The sequence below is a fragment of the Ranitomeya variabilis genome, chromosome 6, assembly GCF_051348905.1.
Source record: "Ranitomeya variabilis isolate aRanVar5 chromosome 6, aRanVar5.hap1, whole genome shotgun sequence".
Lineage (NCBI taxonomy): Eukaryota > Metazoa > Chordata > Amphibia > Anura > Dendrobatidae > Ranitomeya > Ranitomeya variabilis.
Genome location: NC_135237.1, coordinates 495,184,429 through 495,208,266, shown reverse-complemented (window position 1 = coordinate 495,208,266; position 23,838 = coordinate 495,184,429). Strand labels below are relative to the sequence as shown.

At 45.0% G+C, this 23,838-nt stretch overlaps 1 protein-coding gene and 1 long non-coding RNA gene across 2 annotated transcripts; one reads left to right on the top strand and one right to left on the bottom strand.

Annotated features, from left to right (window-relative positions):
• Window positions 1-418: 418 nt before the first annotated feature.
• E2F5 (E2F transcription factor 5) lies at window positions 419-23,618 on the bottom strand. Its single transcript, XM_077270756.1, has 9 exons — window positions 23,130-23,618; window positions 21,043-21,152; window positions 18,526-18,685; window positions 16,108-16,153; window positions 15,268-15,332; window positions 12,933-13,176; window positions 4,440-4,619; window positions 3,964-4,008; window positions 419-668 (listed from the first exon to the last, which is right to left on the bottom strand). Exons 1-9 carry the CDS (start codon window positions 23,241-23,243, stop codon window positions 559-561), a joined length of 1,074 nt encoding a protein of 357 aa, XP_077126871.1. The 5' UTR covers window positions 23,244-23,618; the 3' UTR covers window positions 419-558.
• Window positions 15,268-19,840, top strand: LOC143782849 (uncharacterized). The gene is made up of 3 exons (XR_013217058.1): window positions 15,268-15,401; window positions 18,212-18,271; window positions 18,871-19,840. It is a non-coding gene; the product is annotated as an uncharacterized LOC143782849 (long non-coding RNA).
• Window positions 23,619-23,838: the final 220 nt, after the last annotated feature.

Sequence of the window (23,838 nt, the reverse complement as noted above, 5' to 3'; positions counted from 1 at the left end):
TACATACATATAGAAGTCAAATCAAAAGTTCATTTCTTTCCGAGACCCTACTAAGGCCACGTTCACACGTTCAGTATTTGGTCAGTATTTTACATCAGTATTTGTAAGACAAAATCAGGAGTGGAACAATTGGAGGAAAAGTATAATAGAAGCACGTCACCACTTCTGTATTTATTACCCAGTCCTAGTTTCGGCTTACAAATACTGAGGTAAAATACTGACCAAATACTGAACGTGAACTAATGGTGAGCAACTCTATTCACAAGTTAGATGTAACTCCCATTTTCTTAAAGCCTCAATTTACCAGCAGATTTCACTGTTTTAGAAGCAATGCGGTGAGCGGTTGCTTTCAGAAAACAAACAAAAAAAAAATCAGACTTTTCTTGTACAAACAAGTCCAACCAAGTCCAACAATAAGAACAGGTGACACATTTATAACATCTACTTCACTGTACAAACCATAAAAAAATAAAAAATAAAACCAGGTGAGAACAAAAAAGTTGGCGCTAATTTAAGGCAGATGGAGGTAGACAGAAGTCCAGAAAGTAGGGAATAAACCTAATAATTTAGTATCTGCACGTCGAACAGATCACAAACTCCTTCACTGTCATCTAGGTTAAAATTGTAGTCATCCCCTGGGGTTGGAGAAAGTCGCAGAAGAGGGAAAACTGGTGAGAAAGAAAAAAAAAAAGAGGATATAGTCACAAGGAATACTGTACTAGGAAACATTAATCAATCTGACAGGACAACATACAGAGGCTGAATACCCCTTGTAAAAGGGAACCTGTCACCAGAAAAAACACCCTTAGGCCTCGTTCACACTTTGCGGTGTGCTCTGCGGGTTAATCCCGCAGCGGAATTGATAAATCTGCAGGGCAAAACCGCTGCGGTTATCCCTGCAGATTTATCGTTTGTTCCGCGGTTTCCGCTGCGGATTTCCGCCTATACTATTGATGCTGCATATGCAGCAATATGCAGCATCAATAGTAATGTAAAAAATAATAAAAATTGGTTATACTCACCCTCCGATGTCCGGATCTCCTCGGTGCTGCAGGCGGCTGTGCCGACAAGGACCTTCGTGACGTCACCACAGGTCCTGCAAGCACAGCAACTGAGACCGGACGGCCGCGGGCAGCGCTGAGAGGTGAGTATAGCATCATTTTTTATTTTAATTCTTTTTTTTACACCAAAATATGGTTCCCAGGGCCTGGAGGAGAGTCTCCTCTCCTCCACCCCGGGTGCCATCAGCACATTATCCGCTTAACTTCCCGCAACGTGGGCACAGCCCCATGCGGAAAGTGAGTGGATCAATGCATTTCTATGTGTGCAGAATCGCTGCGATTCTGCACCAAGAAGTGACATGCTCCTTTTTTTCCGCAGAAAAGCCGCGCGGCTTTTTCCGCGGAAATCCGCAGCATGGGCACAGCGGGTTTTGTTTTCCATAGGGTAACATTGTACTGTACCCTGCATTGAAAACTGCTGCGGATCCGCAGTGTCAAATCGGCTGCGGATCCGCGGCAAAACCCGCAAAGTGTGAACATAGCCTAAATCTGCAGACATGGGGTTATTAACTTGCCGGCGCCTGCACTTAGCTGAACGCTGCAGGGAGAAAATGAGCTTTCACCCCTCCCTGCAGCGTTCCGGTTTCCGCCCCCCTTTCTGACTGACAGCAGCTTAGCATTGGGGCCGGGACACAGTTACAGTTACTGACGTTACCCTGTATTCTCCGAGCAGTGACAGCCTGCGCCGATGCTGCCCCATGACTGAAACTGGAACGCTGCTCGGGAGAATAAAGTTAATTTTCTCCCTGCAGCTTTTGGCCAACTGCCAGTGCAGTGAAGGTTAATAACGCTATTAACCTGCAGATTAACCCCATATCTGCAGGGTATTAGAGTTTGTTTTTTTTGTGATAGGTTCTCAAATCATTTTTCTTGTGGTTTTTGTTGACTTTTTTTTCCTCGCCAAAATTCTTAAAAACATATGTGGTTCATGAATTTTGCGCACTATCTTTTACAGCTCTGGTGCAAAAAAATATATATACATTTTGCAAATGGTTCAAAAATTAAAAATTCTGGTGTATATAAAAGCACTGAGGGAAGGGGGGCTGGAGTATATTTGTGACAAGTCTATAGACACAAAGTTGCAAATTATTAATCAGAAACATTTGGAAACCCTGAATACCATCTACAGTGGGGAAAAAAAACCTATAACAAACAAATGGAAAGAGGAGTATGGTGCAATCCTAAAAAAGAAAAGGAGCAAGAACCTAAAAACTCAACAGAGCACAGGAGCAAATGTAATAATGAATCGGGCCTGCTGTTCCTCGGCAGGCTGATCAGGGCCATCCTCAGACATCTTCTACCCGCCCTGATCCCTTTGTCTGACAGGTCTCTAAACACATTGGGAGACAGACCTTTTAGTGAAAGATTAGGGCAAATACAATGTTTTGATTGCCTTTTATTGCATTGATGGGCTGGCCCAAAAAAAAGCGCAGAAATTCTGGAGTTTTGACTTTTCGGCTATGTGCACACGTTCAGGATTTTTCGCTATAGAAACGCAATAAAAACGCTTAAACGCATACATATGCATCCCATCATTTAGAATGCATTCCGCAATTTTTGTACATATGTTGCGTTTTTTCCGTGAAAAAAACGCATAGCGGTAAAAATCGCAGCATGTTCATTAATTTTGCAGATTTTTTTGTGTTTTTATGGCTATTAAATTGCATTTGGGAAAGCTCCGGAAAAAAACGCATGCGGATTTCCTGCAGAAAAAGTCCAGTTTTGTTCAGGAAAATTCTGCAGAAAATCCTGACGTGTGCACATAGCCTTATCGTTACGCTGTTTACGATCAGATTAATTTATTTTGTATTCTGATCGGACATTTCTGTATTTTTTTAATTGTTTTATTTTTAATGGGGCAAAAGGCGGGAGTTTTTTTGAATATTTTTAAATAATTTAAAAGGGAATCTGTCTCAATATTTGACCTATCTAAACGATGCCTGTGTCTCTCATATCCGATGCCTTGTTGTTAAGAAAGCATCTTTTATATCACTTTATATAAATGACCTCTTCCAGGCTCTGGGGAGGACGATGCCTGGAGATAACTCTGCCCCCAGAGCTTGTTTTACATGAAGGGGAATTACCACTGTGAGACAAGTAACCAACACAGAGCAGGAGAAAGTAACTTTGTCTTCTTACATATACATTTTTTGCTTCTCTCTCAGCTCTGCTGTACTGTTACAATCCATTACAACCCAGCAGCCTTCAGGTATAATCACACACAGCTCTGCAGTGAGGTCAGGAGAGCAGAGCGCGGCCATCACACTGGTAACTCCCCTTCATGTAAAATAATCTCTGGAGGCAGAGTTATCTCCAGGCAGCGTCCTCCCCAGAGCCTGGAAGAAATCATTTATATAAAGTGATAAAAGATGATTTCTCAACAACCAGGCATCTGATATGAGACACACAGGTATCACTCTCCTCAGTAGTCTATAGCCAAAATGTGGAGATAGATTCTCTTTAATATCCGCCTTAGGAGACTTAAGACAATCGCAGCATCATCACCTGTGCTATACATAGCAGAGCTGCAGCGTTCACAGGAGGATCGTGCTGACATATACAGAGGGGCGGTCTTCAGCAGATGCCCGGCTGTCATGAGACGGGCGAGTTTCTCGACAGCTCGTGTTACATGCCACGGTCAGTGATCAACAGCGGCATTTAACTAGTTAACCATGGGTGGATTGGAGATCCACCCACAGCTGTTAGAGGCACTTGATGACTGATTAAATTGGACATCAAGTGTGGGGAAAAATGCGGCATCAGCATGCGAGTCCACATCAAAGGCAAGGTCACGTCTGATGACGTGAAAGTACGTCAGTTGTGAAGGTGTTAATAGTGACACTTATGTGCTTACACTTCATCCAATGCAGATTCATTACGAATTGCGGAAGGTAATACATACCATCAGAAGACATTAACTCATCAATTAAGTCTCCACTTATCTGACCTAAAAAAAAAAAAAAAATGTGAACATTTTAGCACACATACATCTAAACTGTAAAAAAAAAAAAAAAAAAAAAAAAAAAAAAAAAAAAGCAGAGGGGGTGGTAGATACCCATTTTGACCAATCCCTCACCACTACCGCTCCATCACTTACTGGGATTCCCGGCAATCAGTAGCGGGGACTCACCTCAGCCAGTGATCAATTGAACAGGCATTTCCAATCACTGAATAAGATGGGTTACCGCTGCAACCTGTCACTGCCTGAGCAGTATTTCCTACATATGAAGATGGCCCAGGAAGGAGCGTGGACAGCAGGGCATCGGTGAGGAGAGTATCGCGACTTTCAGTCTTTTTAACCATTGATCTTTTTGAAAAATGCAAGACAAATCTTTCATCCTGTAGAAGCTGAACAGTAACACACCAGTGACCCCTTACCTTCTGTATCATCCAGCTTCGTCATGTCAAATGTACTGGTCTTAAGGAAATTATTCACATCCAATGGAAGGAAGTCACTGGAGCTGGCAGTGGTTGTGGCCAAGTCTGAGAGGGGAGGGTACAGGAAGGAGTCCGGCGGTTCACAGAAGGTGCCCGCAGTCGTGTTCTTGTGCCCATCATCTGAGGAGCAGGAGAAAAAACAAATCAGGAAGAGCAGAGACACTGCACAAATATAATGTCTCCAGTACCACCGCTACGGGAAGGGCTCATAACTAGATTATTCCGGAAATCAGGTTATTGTATTGTATGCATCTTTCTAAAAATAAATGTTTGGCCCTGTAGGTGAGTATAATAAAAGATCTTTTTATTTTGTCTTGCACGGCGAATTGTGTCATATGTGCAGCATTATAGAATGCTATATATCAGGGCTGAAATGTGGCGGCCGTAGGTTATAGCAGAAAAACTGGTGACAGATTCCTTTAACCCAGAAGCCTGTATTTTACCTTCCTGACCAGATCACATTTTACAATTCTGACCACTGTCACTTTATGGGGTAATAACTGTGGAACGCTTCCACGGATCCCACTCAGAGGTTGTTTTTTCATGACACATGGGACTTTGTGATAGTGGTAAAATTTGTTCGATATGACTTGTGGAGAAAAATCATGAATTTGGAAAAAAAATTGCAATTTTCAAACAATTTATATGCCCTTAAAGAGAATCTGTCACCCCATTTTTCGCCTATAAGCTGCGGCCACCGCCATCAGGGGCTTATGTACAGCATTCTGGTCTGTTATGGTTTGGAGTCGCTATGTCACATTGGCAGAGCCCCTGATTTGCCTAAACAGTAGACTACCCCCATAAAAGACCCATTTTATAAACTATACCTCTCAATGAATGCATCTAGGGGTGCAGAGAGCATGTTGACGCCACGGGCGGGTCAAAGAATTTTATACCATTGGGCAGTGAAGAAAAAAAATACATTTTTACCACCAAAATTTTGTTTTAGTACCAAAAATTTGTCCCACAATTTCTGCCGAATGTGAAAATACCCCATATGTGCCTGTACAGTACTGCTTAGCCGCTTTTCCAGAGCCTTTGTGCTACCAGTAGCGTGGGAGCCCCCTCTATTTCTGTTAACAGATGACAGACCTGAGTGGGGACTTGCTTTTTTTGTGGATTGAGTTGAAGCTTTTATTGGGAACACATTTAGATCTACACTGAGCACTTACATCGGGGTTTCCATCTACATTTCTGAGTGACGTGATCCAGATGAAACCCCGGAGGAATCCATTCACTACAGTGAAGCAGCACAGTTACTCTGGACTCTGTATGGCCTCTGTTCAGCGGTATCATTTTTTTCAGAAGTGCACAAAACTGTGACCGACAGCACTTTTATGCAATCGTAAAAAGATGAACACCGTCGGATCATAGGCCAGACGGCGTCCACAGTGACTCCATCTGCCTCATTATAGGGAATCTTCCGCCAGAGGTTCTGTCTGATTCACGCATTTCAGAGATTTATATGGAAACCCTGGTGTAAGCGCTCAGCGTAGAGCGCAGGATAAATATACGCCGAGTCTTACTGCGATCTTTGGGAGGCAGAATGAAAAAAAAAATCAATAGCAGATGAAGAATTTGTTTTATTTATTTTTTTACGTTGTTCCTCATGTAGTATAAGTGATTTAGGCGACTTTATTCTTTGGGTCGGTGCGATTACAGTGATACCAGATTTATACTGGGCTTTTTTGTTTGGCAGCTGTCAAACACTAAAAGACGCTTTTTATTGCAAAAAAATAGTTTTTGCATCATGATATTTAGAGAGCTATAATTTTTCTATATTTCGTCTGACAGTCATGTGAGAGCTAGTTTATGAGGGACGAGCTGACGTTTTTATTGGTACCATTTTTGGGCAAATTACATTTTTTAAATCGCTTTCTATTCCATTTCTGGGAGGCAGAATCAACAAAAACCAGCAATATAGAAATAGGTTCTTTTTCTTAATGCCGTTCGGCGTGTGGTAAAATAGAGAAGGCAGCTTTATTCTTTAGTCTATTAGTCAGTACGATTACAGCGATTATGTTTTGGCGCTTTTACACAAACTATTTTAAAGAAAAAATAACTATTTTTGCATCGCTTTATTATTTTTTATTTGTCTGCTGACGGAGCTGTATGGCGGCTTGTTTTTTGCAGGACAAGATGACGTTTTCAGTGATATTTTAATTTACTTAGTTTTTTTATCACATTTTATTCCATTTTTTGTTTGGCAGTATGAGAAAACATTGTTCTTTGCCTCTTTTTTTTATGATGTTCACTGAAGGGGTTAACTAGTGGGACAGTTTTATAGGACGGGTTGTTCCGGATGCGGCAATACCAAACATGCCCATTTGCGTTACTTTTTTATTTCCCATCAAAACATTCATTTATGGGAACAATGTATTTTTATATTATTATTGTCCTTTTGTAAACATATTTAAATTTTTTTATTTTTTTTTACTTCGTCCCTTTATGGGACTTTCACTCTGATCACTTAGGAAGCATTGCAATGCAGGAGCATGACTATGCTTTATAAACTGTTAGTGCTGCAGTGACATACAAGCTTCTTACACCATTCTCTGAGCATCATGTAACAAGCTTCCTAGCTCTGGGGACCCGGGCGTTGGGTCACTATGCCTGCCTTCTAAATCACCATCGATCGCAGCATTTAGCAAGTTAAACTTCTGGGTGTCAGCTGAACGCCCGGTGGCGATCACGCGTGCAAACTCTCCATGACGTATCCATACTTCCAAGGTCGGTAATAACCTACCAACCTGAACGTATGGATATCCCCAAGGTCGTCAGGAGGTTAAGGGGAAACCAAGCAGTTATCTTCAAGAAAATGTGTCAAAAAATGTTTTACAATTGATAAAATATATAATATTGAGGCTATGTGCACATGTCAGGATTTCTTGCAGAAAGAACAAAACCGGACATTTTCTGCAAGAAATCCGCATGCGTTTTTTTCGCGTTTTTTTCCGGAGCTTCCCAATGCATTAAATAGCGGCAAAAACGCAAAAAATGAATGAACATGCTGCGCTTTAAAAATGATGGGTTGCTTATGTATGCGCTTTTTAAAGGGAACCTGTCACCTGAATTTGGCGGGATCGGTTTTGGGTCATATGGGCGGGGTTTTCGGGTGTTTGATTCACCCTTTCCTTACCCGCTGGCTGCATGCTGGCCGCAATATTGGATTGAAGTTCATTCTCTGTCCTCCGGAGTACACGCCTGCGCAAGGCAATATTGCAGCCAGCATGCAGCCAGCGGGTAAGGAAAGGGTGAATCAAACACCCCAAAACCCCGCCCATATGACCCAAAACTGGTCCCGCCAAATTCAGGTGACAGGTTCCCTTTAAAGCGTTTTTTCCACGGGAAACGGCTGAAAAAACGTGAAAAATCCTGAACGTGTGCACATAGCCTGATGCTTTCTTTTTTAATACAAAAATATATACATTTTTTAATGGTATGCAATATGAAAAACTATTTAAACAGTTTTGATATTTTCCACTTTTAAACACTAGAGTGAGCGGCTGCTAAAATTTGCCATGAAAACGTAAGTGTAGTGGTAGCTCAGATTACGACTACAGTAAATGTGGGCGGAGTCTCATCCCATGCGTGTCATTGACTCCTCCCCTTCCTGGCACAAGGATAAGAGAGGATGACTTTTAGGATTGCAGTGCAGAGACAAGGGAGATACGGAGATGTGCACAGTGTCACCGGGGACTGCTGTCAGCGCTGATTGTTAGTTGGCGCTGCTTGCTGTAGATCACACGGGGATTAGACATGAAGCTGAGAGGAGTGTATCTATCACTGGGGATTAGATACGCGGACTGTATCATACATGGTGACTGTGTCACACATGATGGGATGACAGGCAGTCAGTATAATGCCTCATTCAGAGGTCTGTAAGGCAGGGACGTCTGAGGCTTCCTGCTGGGTGTGCACAGACTTCAGATGTGCCTTCTGATTCAGCAGGAAGGCCTCATTCAGGACGTCCCGCCATTACAGACCTCTGAATGAGGCATTATACTCGGAGCAGAGCCGAGAATACAGCAGCGTTCGATGATTATACTGCGGTGCTGACAGCGGAGGTGAGCGCAGGTCGGCAGCAGTGGCATTGTACTACTATCGTGCTCAGTCACTTACACGCCAGGAAATAAAAATGGCAGCCCTAGCGACTGCAGAAGTTAATAAGCAAATACATGTTAAAACATGACATGTCCTTTTGTTTTAAAATTAACTTACTACATTATCAATTATTAACCCCTTCATGACCCAGCCTAAATTGACCTTAATGACCCGGCCATTTTTTGCAATTCTGACCAGTGTCCTTTTATGAGGTAATAACTCAGGAACGCTTCAACGGATCCTAGCGATTCTGAGGTTGTTTTTTCGTGACATATTGGGCTTCATGTTAGTGGTAAATTTAGGTCGATAATTTCTGCGTTTATTTGTGAAAAAAAGTGGAAATTTGGCGAAAATTTTGAAAATTTTGCAATTTTCACATTTTGAATTTTTATTCTGTTAAACCAGAGAGTTATGCGACACAAAATAGTTAATAAATAACATTTCCCACATGTCTACTTTACATCAGCACAATTTTGGAAACAACATTTTTTTTTGCTAGGATGTTATAAGGGTTAAAATTTGACCAGTGATTTCTCATTTTTACAACAAAATTTACAAAACCATTTTTTTTAGGGACCACTTCACATTTGAAGTCAGTTTCAGGGTTCTATATGGCTGAAAATACCCAAAAGTGACACCATTCTAAAAACTGCACCCCTCAAGGTGCTCAAAACCACATTCAAGAAGTTTATTAACCCTTCAGGTGCTTCACAGCAGCAGAAGCAACACGGAAGGAAAAAATGAACATTTAACTTTTTAGTCACAAAAATGATCTTTTAGCAACAATTTTGTTATTTTCCCAAGGGTAAAAGGAGAACCTGGACCACGAAAGTTGTTGTCCAATTTGTCCTGAGTACGCTGATACCTCACATGTGGGGGTAAACCACTGTTTGGGCGCACGGCAGGGCTCGGAAGGGAAGGGAAGGAGCGCAATTTGACTTTTTGAATGGAAAATTGGCTCCAATCTTTAGCGGACACCATGTCGCGTTTGGAGAGCCCCCGTGTGCCTAAACATTGGAGCTCCCCCACAAGTGACCCCATTTTGGAAACTAGACGCCCCAAGGAACTTATCTAGATGCATAGTGAGCACTTTAAACTCTCAGGTGCTTCACAAATTGATCCGTAAAAATGAAAAAGTACTTTTTTTTTTTTTCACAAAAAAATTCTTTTAGCCTCAATTTTTTCATTTTCACATAGGCAACAGGATAAAATGGATCCTAAAATTTGTTGGGCAATTTCTCCTGAGTACGCCGATACCCCATATGTGGGAGTAAACCACTGTTTGGGTGCACGGCAAGGCTCGGAAGGGAAGGCACGCCATTTGACTTCTTGAATGGAAAATTAGCTCCAATCGTTAGCGGACACCATGTCGCGTTTGGAGAGCCCCTGTGTGCCTAAACATTGGAGCTCCCCCACAAGGGACCCCATTTTGGAAACTAGATGCCCCAAGGAACTTATCTAGATGCATAATGAGCACTTTAAACCCCCAGATGCTTCACAGAAGCTTATAACGCAGAGCCGTGAAAATAAAAAATAATTCTTTCCTCAAAAATGATATTTTAGCCTGGAATTTTTTATTTTCTCAAGGGTAACAGGAGAAATTGCACCCCAAATGTTGGTGTCCAGTTTGTCCTGAGTACGCTGATACCCCATATGTGGGGGTTAACCACTGTTTGGGCACATCCTGGGGCTCGGAAGTGAAGTAGTGACGTTTTGAAATGCAGACTTTGATGGAATGCTCTGCGGGCGTCACGTTGCGTTTGCAGAGCCCCTGATGTGCCTAATCAGTAGAAACCCCCCACAAGTGACCCCATTTTGGAATCTAGACCCCCAAAGTAACTTATCTAGATGTGTGGTGAGCACTTTGAACCCCCAAGTGCTTCACAGAAGTTTATAACGCAGAGCCGTGAAAATAAAAAATAATTTTTCTTTCCTCAAAAATAATTTTTTAGCCTGCAATTTTTTAATTTTCCCAAGAGTTACAGGAGAAATTGGACCCCAAAAGTTGTTGTCCAGTTTCTCCTGAGTACGCTGGTACCCCATATGTGGGGGTAAACCACTGTTTGGGCACACGTCTGGGCTCGGAAGGGAGATAGCACCATTTGACTTTTTCAATGCAAGATTGGCTGGAATCAATGGTGGCGCCATGTCGCGTTTGGAGACCCCCTGATGTGCCTAAACAGTGGAAACCCCTCAATTCTAACTCAAACACTAACCCCAACACACCCCTAACCCTAATCCCAACCCTAACCACAACCCTAACCGCAACACACCCCTAACCCTAGTCTTAACCCTAATTCCAACCCTAACTCTAATTCCAACCCTAAGGCTATGTGCCCACGTTGCGGATTTGTGTGCGGATTTTTCAGCACCGTTTTTGAAAAATCTGCAGGTAAAACGCACTGCGCTTTACCTACGGATTTACCGCGGATTTCCAGTGTTTTTTGTGTGGATTTCACCTGCGGATTCCTATTATGGAGCAGGTGTAAGACGCTGCGGAATTCACACAAAGTATTGACATGCTGCAGAAAATACAACGCAGCGTTTCCGCGCTGTATTTTCCGCACCATGGGCACAGCGGATTTGGTTTTCCATAGGTTTACGTGGTACTGTAAACGTGATGGAAAACTGCTACGAATCCGCAGCGACCAATCCGCTGCGGATCCGCAGCCAAATCCGCACCGTGTGCACATAGCCTAATTCTAACCCTAATTACAACCCTAGCCCTAATTCTAACCCTAATTCTAACCCTAGCCCTAAGTGCAACCCTATCCCTAAGTGCAACCCTATCCCTAAGTGCAACCCTATCCCTAAGTGCAACCCTATCCCTAAGTGCAACCCTATCCCTAAGTGCAACCCTATCCCTAAGTGCAACCCTATCCCTAAGTGCAACCCTATCCCTAAGTGCAACCCTATCCCTAAGTGCAACCCTATCCCTAAGTGCAACCCTATCAAGTGCAACCCTAACCCTACGCCTAACCCTTCCCCTAATGGAAAGGCAAAAATAAATATATCTTCTGTATTTTATTATCGTCCCTGCCTATGGGGGTGATAAAGGGGGGGGGGGAGGGGTTATTTACTATTTTTTTCATTTTGATCGCTGTAATAGAACCTATCACAGCGATCAAAATGTACAGGGAACGAATCTGCCGGCATTTTCCAAGAAGACGGAAGACACCGGGACTAGGTAAGGAGGGGGGGGGGGGGGGGGGGGGTGCGATCGGACAGCGGGGGGGTGTTTGCGGAGGGGAGGACGGGGAAGGGGCGGAGGGGAGGACGGGGAAGGGGCGGAGGGGAGAGGAAGGCGCTTAGGACAGGACGGAGGGGTAGGAAACACTGACGGCGGCTGCAGATCGCCGCTGCCAGTTGGTGGGGGGGCCAGATCGGGGTCTCCAGCCATGGCCGATGCTATTGCAGCATCGGCCATGGCTGGATTGTACTATTTTCATAGGTGAATTATTACAGATTGCTCTGATTGGCTGTTGAAAGTGAAACAGCCAATCAGAGCGATCGTAGCCACGGGGGGGGGGGGGGGGGGGGGGGCTGGGCTGTAGCACCACTCCCCCTGTCCGTCGGGTGAAATTGGAGTTAACCCTTTCACCCGGCCTGCAGGGACGCGATCCGGCCATGATGCATATGCTGCGTCACAGGTCGGATTGGCACTGGTTTTCATGACGCATACGCTGCGTCAAAGGTCGGGAAGGGGTTAAGGCTATGTGCACACGTAGAATGGTCCTCTGCGGATTTTTCCGCAGTGGATTTGATAAATTTGCAGGGCAAAAACGCTGCGTTTTTGCTGCAGATTTATTGCGGATTTACAGCAGTTTTTGTGCAGATTTCACTGCAGTTTTACACCTGCGGTTTTCTATTGGAGCAGCTGTAAAACTGCTGCGGAATCCGCCGAAAGAAGCGACATGCTGCAGAATGTAAACCGCTGCGTTTCCGCGCGTTTTTTTCGCAGCATGTGTACAGCGTTTTCTGTTTCCCATAGGTTTACATTGTAATGTAAAATCATGGGAAACTGCTGCGGATCCGCAGTGTGTGCACATACCCTTATACAAACATCGCGACACATTGCCTTTAGTTACTGTTAGGGTACAAATGTCAGACAATGTCCCTTGCCTGGCCGCCCTTCTACTGGCACATGTCCCTTCTACTGGCACAATACTGATACACCCCTGTAGAGGAGACTGCAAGAAATGCCACTGTAAACAGAGAATATGGGGGTGATGGGTGCACGACAAACAGGTATTAGTACTAAATAGACAAGTTGGGAACAGATTATTCCCATCCTAGCCATTTACAAGGACTATACATAAAGTGACTCACTCGTCCGAGCTTCCTGTGAATCCTTATTTGGGTCCTCCGCCGTCTGCTGAGGTTTATCCTGTGTGGATGGTTTCAGCGCACTGGACGACTCCGCCTGGACCTGCGGCTGTGTAATGTCATCGGGAGGGGGGACAGGGAAAGCCACGGGCTTTGAGGCACTGGAATCCTTATTGATCAGCAGCACGCTGATGGGCCCAGAACTGCTCTTTAAGCTGATCTGGTACTTTTTCTGTCCATTTTGACCCTAAAGAAAAAAACTTGCATTAGGAAAGTAAAGATAATGGACAAAAGACACGACACTGCAGACCTCTAGCTGCGCCACACCGTGGTAGTGCAGGTGTGGACCATCACGCAGGAATAACCCTGGATTACAGCACTGTGTAATGACGCCCAGCTGTCAGCCCAGTGGGAGACCAGTCTCTGCAATGGTGTGCGGCAAATGTAAGTTCTGATGGCCACATAAGAGGCAGAATGTGCTTTGTACTTCACTCCAAGTACAGAACGAGCAGATGATTGACTCTAGATGTCACAGAGCCACCACATCTGAGCATTGGTCCTTGGAATAAACTGAGGCAGCTTTACGTCACAGCAGAGAAACCAGACCATCCATCGCTCTCACAGGACGGGCACTGGTAAATCACATCGGTACAGGTTACAGGGTTATTCCCAGCTTAAACCTTGGTGGCATAACCTGAAGACATCTCATCAATGCCTTACAGACGTGGATCCCACCCATATCCAAAAGAAGAGTCCAAGGACCTTCTTCCTTGCCTGTTGATGTAGTCACTCATGTGCAGCTCTACCAAGTCACTTCTATGGGTCGGTCTGAAGATAGGTACAGGACCCAGACGAGGGCTTATGGCATGTCCTGTTATAACCCTTTAAGGCCGGGTTCAGATGGCTGTATGAGAACTTGGGCCAGTCACGTCCGTAAATTGAGAATGTGATTGCATCCATTTCTTGACTGCATATCAGACACGTGTAGGAGTCTGGTCTAAGTTGGACCAAAGTGGTATACACCGTGATATTTTCCCACGTAGACCGTGGGTCAGAGTGTGAAGAACAAAGAAGGTCACGTGGTATAATTGGTGGTCCGTGTGTGCCATGGACATCCCTTATAACACGTTCGTCCGAACAAGCCCCAAATTTCAGGAAAAGCTAGAAGCACTCTCAATGCCCTGCATCCCCCCCATAATCTTTGGGATCCATTATGGGGGGAAAAGATAGCTTGTTTTGAGGGAGGTGTTATTAGAAAGAGAAAAGGAATAAAAAAACATACACATGCCACAAAAAGTTAGACTTGGCCTCTTTTTCTGCCACTAGGAGGTGAGAAAAGTCAAACATATGAGTGAACATCACTCAGAACGACTTTCCTCCATATTATTGTGTAAGTGAGGCCAGGCTCAGTAAGGATGGTGTTTGGTTCAAGAACTATCCTTTTTTTTTTTTTTTTTTACATCAGAAATCTGCCAAGAACACAATTATAAACTGACCATCGTGAAAGGAGCACAATCCTATATATTGCCCAAAAGTAAAGGGCACTTCCAAAACTACAAAAAAAAAAAAAAAGGATTACACCCAGACATAAAAATTATTAATATTTATTTAGTAATCAATGATAAAAAAACAACAACAACAACAGAGATTAGAAAATGGAGATTATGTACAGAGAACCATTACACTCAGGTACCCCCCCCCCCCCCCAAATGATCATTCTAGTTATTACAAATTCCTAAGGAAAGTATTCGTATAAGTCACATTTGACCAACAGATTCATAGAAATGAAAAGGACAAAGTCCTATATAAAGGTATTATTACTTATACAAGTAATAAGTAAAGTGCAGTGCGATAAATGATTAGTCAGATCGTGATCTTTCCATACAACCAGGAGCTCAATATATGGGCTATAAGTTATGCAATACTAATATAATAACACGAATGAGTGTTATAAAAATATATACGCCATGAAAACAGTGTAAACGATATGTAGTATGGGAAGTACCAGAAGGCAGAATAGTCAGAGAACCATTTGTAAGCAAAAGAATTTCCTGATGGGCCATATGTTTAGGATGGAATGTAGAGTATGACCCAGTGATCCACAAGGAGCTAATAATGCCCAGAAGGAAAATTCAATAAATAAATTAAACCTCTTCATGACATATGACGGATATATACGCCAAGTACAGTGGCTCTTTGTACATAATCTTCACTTTTTAATGTCTATGTTTTTTTCTTTTAAATCTATTGGTTCCTTAATAAATATTATTCAATTCGACATCTTGGAGTAATACTCTGTTTTTTGTAGGTTTTCATTGTAAAAGGAGGTTGCACTCACCGTTTCTGGAATTGGAACTTCCAGCTGTGTCCCAGCGGGAGCCTGGATGGCCAGAAGTGTGTCACCTGCAAATACGGAAGGCAATATTAGCCCCTAAAGGACATCTACCCAAATAATAGCTATCCCTAAGATGGGTGAGAAATGTGAGATTCATGGGGTCTTCAAAAAGGTTGTGCCCTAGGGGCTTACATTTATTTTCCATCCTCTTGACAGAATAGAAATATTATTCACGAGGCCATTTCAAAAAAAAATTGCAGTAATGACTAAATACTGGAGCTCCAGAACTGTCAGGATTATGACCGGGGGGGGTCACCTTTACCCAACACTGGCTGCACAACATACTGACGGATCAGGTTTCCTTTTAGCTGGTGTTACATAAGCTTTTGTTGCTAACCTCTTAAAAAGAAGTTCGGGGTACCCTCACCTTTTTTTACCTGTTAAAATTTTGCAAAAAGAAAAAAAAAAAAATACACCACAATGTGTGGTGACACCATATGGCCATAACCCTTGCACAATGTAACCCATTCAGTACCTTTACCAAATTAAGTAACAGAAAACCATAGGATTTGTGCGGTAGTTTTTCTCCAAGGAGAATGCAAATTTGTTTAATGGCAGATTATAGTTTTCTGCCCAAGGTATGGAACTAAGCGATCCCTGTATACATGACAGCCATATTACATAATATTTAAACACCCAAAACAAAGCCCGTCCAGCTCACAACCGCACACTCTACAAACGAGGAGAAATACGGATTACTGTACATGAATGCTGGAGTATTATGGAGGCGCACACACACAATACTGCATTACATTATTTGGTTACTACTAAATGCAAACTTACCATTAAAGCTATTACAGAGGTCATCGTGTGTTACAAAAGAAAATGTATGGTTTTATTAAGGAGGATAAACAAATCTACACAAAGAATGCATTAACCCTTCACCAATTGTCAGACCTTCTCTCCATCATCTTTTCTGTTACAGTAGAAGAGGGAATCTGTCAGCAGACGTTTGCTATTTAATCTGAGAGCAGTATAATGTATGAACAAAGACACTTGTTCCAGTGATGTGTCATTTACTGAGCTGTGTGCTGTAGTTTAACTACAATCAGTGTTTTATCAGCAGGTAATTATCACTACAGGACTAGGTGTATTGTGCAGGCCAGGCCAGAAAAATCTGTGTAACCCCGCCCCCACCACAGATAGGCAGCTTACTGTCAGTGTACGGAGGAATCTGTAAATGAGTGGTGTGGACGGGGTTATACAAAAATCAACTTTCTGCCCGTACATCAGGTTGTTCTCAGATTACATAGCAAAAACCTGCTGATAGATTCCCTTTATACTCCCAGAGATGATTATGATGGCTTGTAAGCCATGACCTCGATCAGTAGGCTTCTTTTATTCAAAGTTACACCAAAATCAACAAGCTAGCCTCACCCAAGCAGCATCCTTTTGGCATATATTGGGATGGTAGGCACCAATAAATGGCATTGTGGCCATACTGGTTCATCTTATAAAGAACCACTGCATATTTTATTAACAGGAGACTATAGCCAACATATATGTGTATATGAACTTTGTACGCATCAGATTTTCAGAAACGACAACCAATGACTGACAGCTTCAAGGCTATGTTCAAACATTGCTTTTCATTTTTTTATTTTTTTTTTTTGCTGCTTTTCTTTCCCTACAGTCAAAACCTGATCTACTGGCAGTGAAAACTGTGCAGACAAAATGCAGGTTTTGATGGATTTTTTGCTTCTTTTCTTTCTCCATTTTTAGGATCCCAAAGTTCAGCTTTGCTTCCACCATACAAGCATGTCTTAAGGTTACCAATGCAACATGTATGCGAAACCATTAAATATTTTTTGAAAAAAAAGCAATTTGATCAAATTATTTAGCGGAAATGATTTTTATGGCTGAAAAAAGTGAGTATTCTGAACAAAAAAGTTCATGAAAAAATACACAATTGCAAATGTAAAAAAAAAGCAGTGGGAGTTGAGTTAGTCAGGAATAGCTTACCTAAGACATTAGCAGAGCACTTTATAGGTCAGGTATTGTTTACTTTTCACACATTGGTCAGCCCCTGAGTTGGTCCAGTATTGTTCATTCACACACAATGGTCAGCCCTTGAGTTGGTCCAGTATTGTTTATTGTCACACATTGTTCATTCTCACACAATGGTCAGCCCGAGTTGGTCCAGTATTGTTCATTTCACACACAATGGTCAGCCCTTGAGTTGGTCCAGTATTCTTCATTCTCACACAATGGTCAGCCCGAGTTGGTCCAGTATTGTTCATTCACACACATCGGTCAGCCCCTGAGTTGGTCCAGAATTGTTCATTCACACACAATGGTCAGCCATTGAGTTGGTCCAGTATTGTTCATTCTCACACACAATGGTCAGCCCCTGAGTTGGTCCAGTATTGTTCATTCTCACACACTGGTGAGCCCTTGAGTTGGTCCAGTATTGTTCATTCTCACACACTGGTCAGCCCGAGTTGGTCCAGTATTGTTCAGGCAACCTTCACTTTCACCCATATCTCTAATTTAATTTAACATCCATGCTCATATGAAGACACCATTCTTATGCGCTATTGCTGCTTTTTTTGCACTTACTCTTTGATTTCTATGGGTGAAAAAAAATGCAAAAACAAGGAAAGAAGTGACTTGCTGCAGTTTTCAAAAAATCTGCAGTTTTCCAATTCAGTCACAAAAAAAAAAAAAAATGTGTGCGCATTAGATTCCCGAAATCTCATAGCTTTTGCTGATACTGTAAAAAGCAGCTTTTAATGTGCAGGAAAAAAATGCAGCAAAAACACAACTTGTGAACATAGGTTAAATGTAGGGCTTGTTAATATTGCTATTTTTTTTGTTTAAACACATATTGCCTAAACGGACCTGTGGTGTGTGCTTGAAATCTGCAAAATGCCAATTTGTCTTGCAGGTACCCCGATTGTTATGTGGATTTTCCCCAGAGAATTGCACAGATGCAAAAACTGCACAGGTAAAATACACATATGTGTGTATTTAGTGCGTTTCCTTCCACTATAGATACAAATCTGAACACTTTTTTATAGCCCCAGCACTTGTAATATAACAATGTAAAGTTATCTCGGAGTTTTCCCTCTAATAGAAATTGATCTAATACGTTCCCCTCTCTACTTAGTGGGGAACTGGATGTGCAGAAACTGTGGTTGTCCCCACCCTCCTAGTCTCTGACTATACGTTCTCTTAGGACTGCAGCCATAAAGGATATGTTTGGTTCCCGGAGTCGTCGATCACATTTTTGATGCTCTGCTGCAGCCACACTTTCTGCTGGTCCAGCTCCTTCTCCTTCAGCTCCAGATCTCCAATTTCTGTTTTAAGATTCTTCAGTCGATCCAGGATTTCTTTTGTGTTGCACCCGGCACCAACACCCCTTACAAAGAAAGGAAACAACCTCAGATCACACTAGTTGTAAAATATCATAATATGCAGAAAGCAACAAAAAGGGGAGCATTATTGTTACTGCAACCGCTGTAAAAATCTACAAAACATAAAAAATTAAAAAATCACATCTGTTACACCCTTTAATTCTTTACTTTTTTCCCTCTATTTTCTTAGGTCTCCCCCATCAGTCATTATCCACCCAAAAATGAAACGGACCCTCAGATATAAACCCATGCATTTTCTTCAAGATTCGTTTTAGCAAGGTACAAAAAAAAATCCTGCAACCCAGAAAATTACCAGAAACAAAATGATCTCCCACGCATTGTTTATTTCTTGGTTTAGTGTCACTTAGAGGCTACGTTCACACTATCAGAAATTGGTCAGTAGAATCATAGAATGGTAGAGCTGGAAGGGACCTCCAGGGTCATCGAATCCAACCCCCCGCTCAATGCAGGATTCACCAAACCATCTCAGACAGATGTCTGTCCAGCCTCTGTTTGAAGACTTCCATTGAAGGAGAACTCGCCACCTCTCGTGTCAGCCTGTTCCACTCATTGATCACCCTCACTGTAAAATGTTTTTCTAATATCTAATCTGTATCTTCTCCCTTTCAGTTTCATCCCATTGCTTCTAGTCTTTCCTTGTGCAAATGAGAATAATGATGATCCTTCTACAATATGACAGCCCTTGAGATATTTGTAGACAGCTATTAAGTCTCCTCTCAGTCTTCTTTTTTGCAAGCTAAACATTCCCAGAACCTGTAACCGTTCCTCATGAGACATACTTTGCAGTCCGGTCACCATTCTGGTTGCTCTTCTCTGAACTTGCTCCAGTTTATCATGTTTTTTTTTTTTTAATGTGGTGCCCAAAGCTGGACACAGTATTCCAGATAAGGCCTGACCAAGGAGGAGTAGAGGGGAATAATTACTTCACGTGATTTAGACTCCATGCTTCTCTTAATACATCCTAGACCTGTGTTGCCTTTTTTGCTGCTGCATCGCACTGTTGACTCATGTGCAGTCTGTGATCTATTAGTATTTTTCACACGTGCTGTTGCTTAGTTCTATTTCTCCCAGTCTGTAGATGTAATTTTCATTTTTCTTGCCTAGAGGTAGAATCTTGCATTTCTCTCTATTAAATATCATATTAGTCGCTGCCCATTGTTGTACCTTATCTAGATCCTTCGGACCCCTTTCTCTGTCTTCTGTAGTGTTAAGGTACCATTACACTTAGCGACTTACCAACGATCACGACCAGCGATCGTGATCGTTGGTAAGTCGTTGTGTGGTCGTTGGGGAGCTGTCACACAGACAGCTCTCTCCAGCGACCAACGATCAGGGGAACGACTTTGGCATCGTTGAAACTGTCTTCAACGATGCCGAAGTCCCCCTGCAGCACCCGGGTAACCAGGGTAAACATCGGGTTACTAAGTGCAGGGCCGCGCTTAGTAACCCGATATTTACCCTGGTTACCATTGTAAAAGTTAAAAAAAAACACTACATACTCACCTTCTGATGTCTGTCACGTCCCCCGGCGTCCACGCGCTGCTGCAGAGAGCTTTCCCTGCACTGAATGTGTCAGCGGCGCCGGCAGTAACAGTGGTGACGTCACCGCTGTGCTCTGCTTTACGGCTGGCGCTGACAGTCAGTGCAGGGAAAGGTCTCGGCAGCAGCGCGTGGACGCCGGGGGACGTGACAGACATCAGAAAGTGAGTATGTAGTGGTTTTTTTTTACTTTTACAATGGTAACCAGGGTAAATATCGGGTTACTAAGCGCGGCCCTGCACTTAGTAACCCGATATTTACCCTGGTTACAAGTGAACACATCGCTGGATCGGTGTCACACACGCCGATACAGAGATGACAGCGGGTGGTCAGCGACGAAATAAAGTTCTGGACTTCTAGCTCCGACCAGCGATATCACAGCGGGATCCAGATCGCTGCTGCGTGTCAAACACAACGAGATCGCTATCCAGGACGCTGCAACGTCACGGATTGTTATCGTTGTAAAGTTGCTTAGTGTGAAGGTACCTTTAGCTTTCCCTTCTAGCTTTGTATCATATGCAAATGTGATTAGTTTACCTTCGGTTCACTTCTCTAGATCATTTAGATATTTTACATCAGTATTTGCAAGCCAAAACCAGGAGTGGGTGAGAAATGCAGAAGTGGGGACGTGTTTATATTGCACTTTTCTTCACTTGGTTTTGGTTCACAAATACTGACCAAATACTGAATGTGTGACTGTGGTCTAAAACTGAGAAATGCACAAGTCCTTTATTAAACTCCCTTTTGTGGCAATCAGCTGTGAGCCGCCAGAAGAGGGATTTCCCCAGCAGATATTACTTACTTCCACTGGATGCTGTTCTTTGACTTCTTCTCGATCAAACCAATTCCTTCCAAGACATTTGTTATATCGTATATTCTGCGCTTTTGTCTCACAGCCAGAGTATCAGCAGCCTGAAAGACAGAAGCAGTCACTGCATTTCAATAAGAACTGCATTTCTGCAATTCTCACTAATTGCTCATACAGACAACCATAGATTCTCTCAAAGAGAATTGGGACGATTTGCAAATGACACTGATCAAACTGATTAGCGTGTGGGCAGTTTGCTCAGATTCTCTCCGATGAATACAATTTCTCCATCTTGTCTATTGTGTCATTACTGATCCCACTGCACCTGACTGATCTATACGGGGGCCGGCCATGGTTTGGATGAAAATACTGTCAACTTTTATTGGTAGCCAGTGGCCAGTCACATCTTTGTACTGGTGAAATGTCCGCTCTAGTCTGGGAGGAGCGAGCACGGCCACACACGGCACTGTACAAATGGCTGCAGTCAGCGTGTGCGGGTATTCAGGTGATGGAGCAGCGCTGGGCAGTGGGCTCTCTCTGGGGGCTCTAGGTGCAGGGGGTTATGCCTTCCCCTTAGAAGCAATCAACATGTAAAATCAATGTCTAAAGTTAGCAAATAGTCACATACAGAAGCCCAAGGACGGATGTACAGATTTCACACAAAAAACCTGCTACTGTCCAGTTCATCTGAAATAAAAAATAAATTTGCTTCCAATTAAATGCATAAAAACACATGAAAAGCTGCAGTAATGTAAGCAGCGCTTCTGCAAGGATCACTTTCGTACAAAAAAAAAGCTACAAAAGTGTGAACACGCTCTATTAGTAGTGTGCGGCTCTGCGGACATTGTGTCCAGTGCAGACACCCCCATGTACCACAGATGGCAGCACTCACCCACAGGGGGCGCCCTCGGGCTCCCACCTCCCCCTCAGGCTCCCATCCCCTCCTCGTCCACCAGGGGGGCGCCCTCGGGCTTCCATCCCCCCTCGCCCACAGGGGGGCGCCCTCGGGCTTCCATCCCCCCTCGCCCACAGGGGGCGCCCTCGGGCTTCCATCCCCCCTCGCCCACAGCGGGCGCCCTCGGGCTCCCACCTCCCCCACAGGGGGTGCCCTCGGGCTCCCACCTCCCCCTCGCCCACAGGGGGGCGCCCTCGGGCTTCCACCTCCCCCACAGGGGGTGCCCTCGGGCTCCCACCTCCCCCACAGGGGGTGCCCTCGGGCTCCCACCTCCCCCTCGGGCTCCCATCCACCCCTCACCCACAGGGGGGCGCCCTCAGGCTCCCACCTCCCCCTCACCCACAGGGGGCACCCTCGGGCTCCCACCTTTCCCTCGGGCTCCCATCCCCCCCTCACCCACAGGGGGGCGCCCTCGGGCTCCCACCTCCCCCTCACCCACAGGGGGCGCCCTCGGGCTCCCACCTTTCCCTCGGGCTCCCATCCCCCCCACCTCCCCCTCGGGCTCCCATCCCCCCCCCACCTCCCCCTCGGGCTCCCATCCCCCCCCCACCTCCCCCTCGGGCTCCCATCCCCCCCCCACCTCCCCCTCGGGCTCCCATCCCCCCCCCACCTCCCTCTCGGGCTCCCATCCCCCCCTCACCCACAGGGGGGCGCCCTCGGGTTCCCACCTCCCCCTCAGGGGGCGCCCTCGGGCTCCCATCACCCCCTCGCCCACAGGGAGGTGCCCTTGGGCTCCCCCTCGGGCTCCCATCCACCCCTCACCCACAGGGGGGCGCCCTCGGGTTCTCACCTCCCCCTCAGGGGGCGCCCTCGGGCTCCCATCTCCCCCTCACCCACAGGGGGCGCCCTCGGGCTCCCACCTTCCCCACAGAGGGCGCTCTCGGGCTCCCACCTCCCCCTCAGGGGGCGCCCTCGGGCTCCCACCTTTCCCTCGGGCTCCCATCCCCCCCACCTCCCCCTCGGGCTCACATCACCCCCACCTCCCCCTCGGGCTCACATCACCCCCTCGCCCACAGGGGGGCGTCCTCGGGCTCCTATCCCCCCCTCTCGGGCTCCTATTCCCCCCCTCGCCCACAGGGGGCGCCCTCGGGCTCCGGGGCACGGGGATAGGGCTCTGCTCACTCACCACCTTCAGGTCCAGCACTCCGTCCTTCGCTTCCTGCAGGAGGGACACGAATTTACTGGTGAGGAGCCCCAGACTCTTCTCATGTCTGCTGGACACCCCCGCCGGCTCCGCCATGTCTCCCGCCGTGATACCGGGGGCAGGCCTGTTCAGCCCGCCCGCCCCCCTCTGCCGGGGTAACACCGGGGACTCGACACGCAACACGCGGAGCACCACGAGAGTCGCGATTACACCGGAAGTGACGTCTGAGCGCAGTGTTGCCCTGGAGACAGAAACTTGCACAGTGACATAGTTTAGGAGGCCCAGAGGCTCAGTGCGGCCATATTGGATGAGGGCAGGAGCGCGGTAGCGTCGTGCTATACAAGCCTGCAGGGATATTTACACCCTACATATTCTGGAGGAACAATAGTCTCCCGGGCACCGGCGGCTTCTATAGAAAACTGAACATGTCCTGGATGATTCGTATTAGTAACTGGGCAGTTTCCAAATTCCAATATGGCGTCCGAAGTTCTCAGAGGCCTGTGCTCTATGGTGATGACGTCAGGCAGGAGCCACCAATCAGGGTGTGAGGTCCAGTGAGGAAATGGTCAGCTATTGGCTGAAGAAGAGAACAACACAGAAGCACGTGCTGTGCAGGACGAGGAGCCGCCGCCGTGCCGGGGTTCTGCTGTGTGCGGGGTATTCACGGAGGGCGGCGGGAGAACGGACGGAC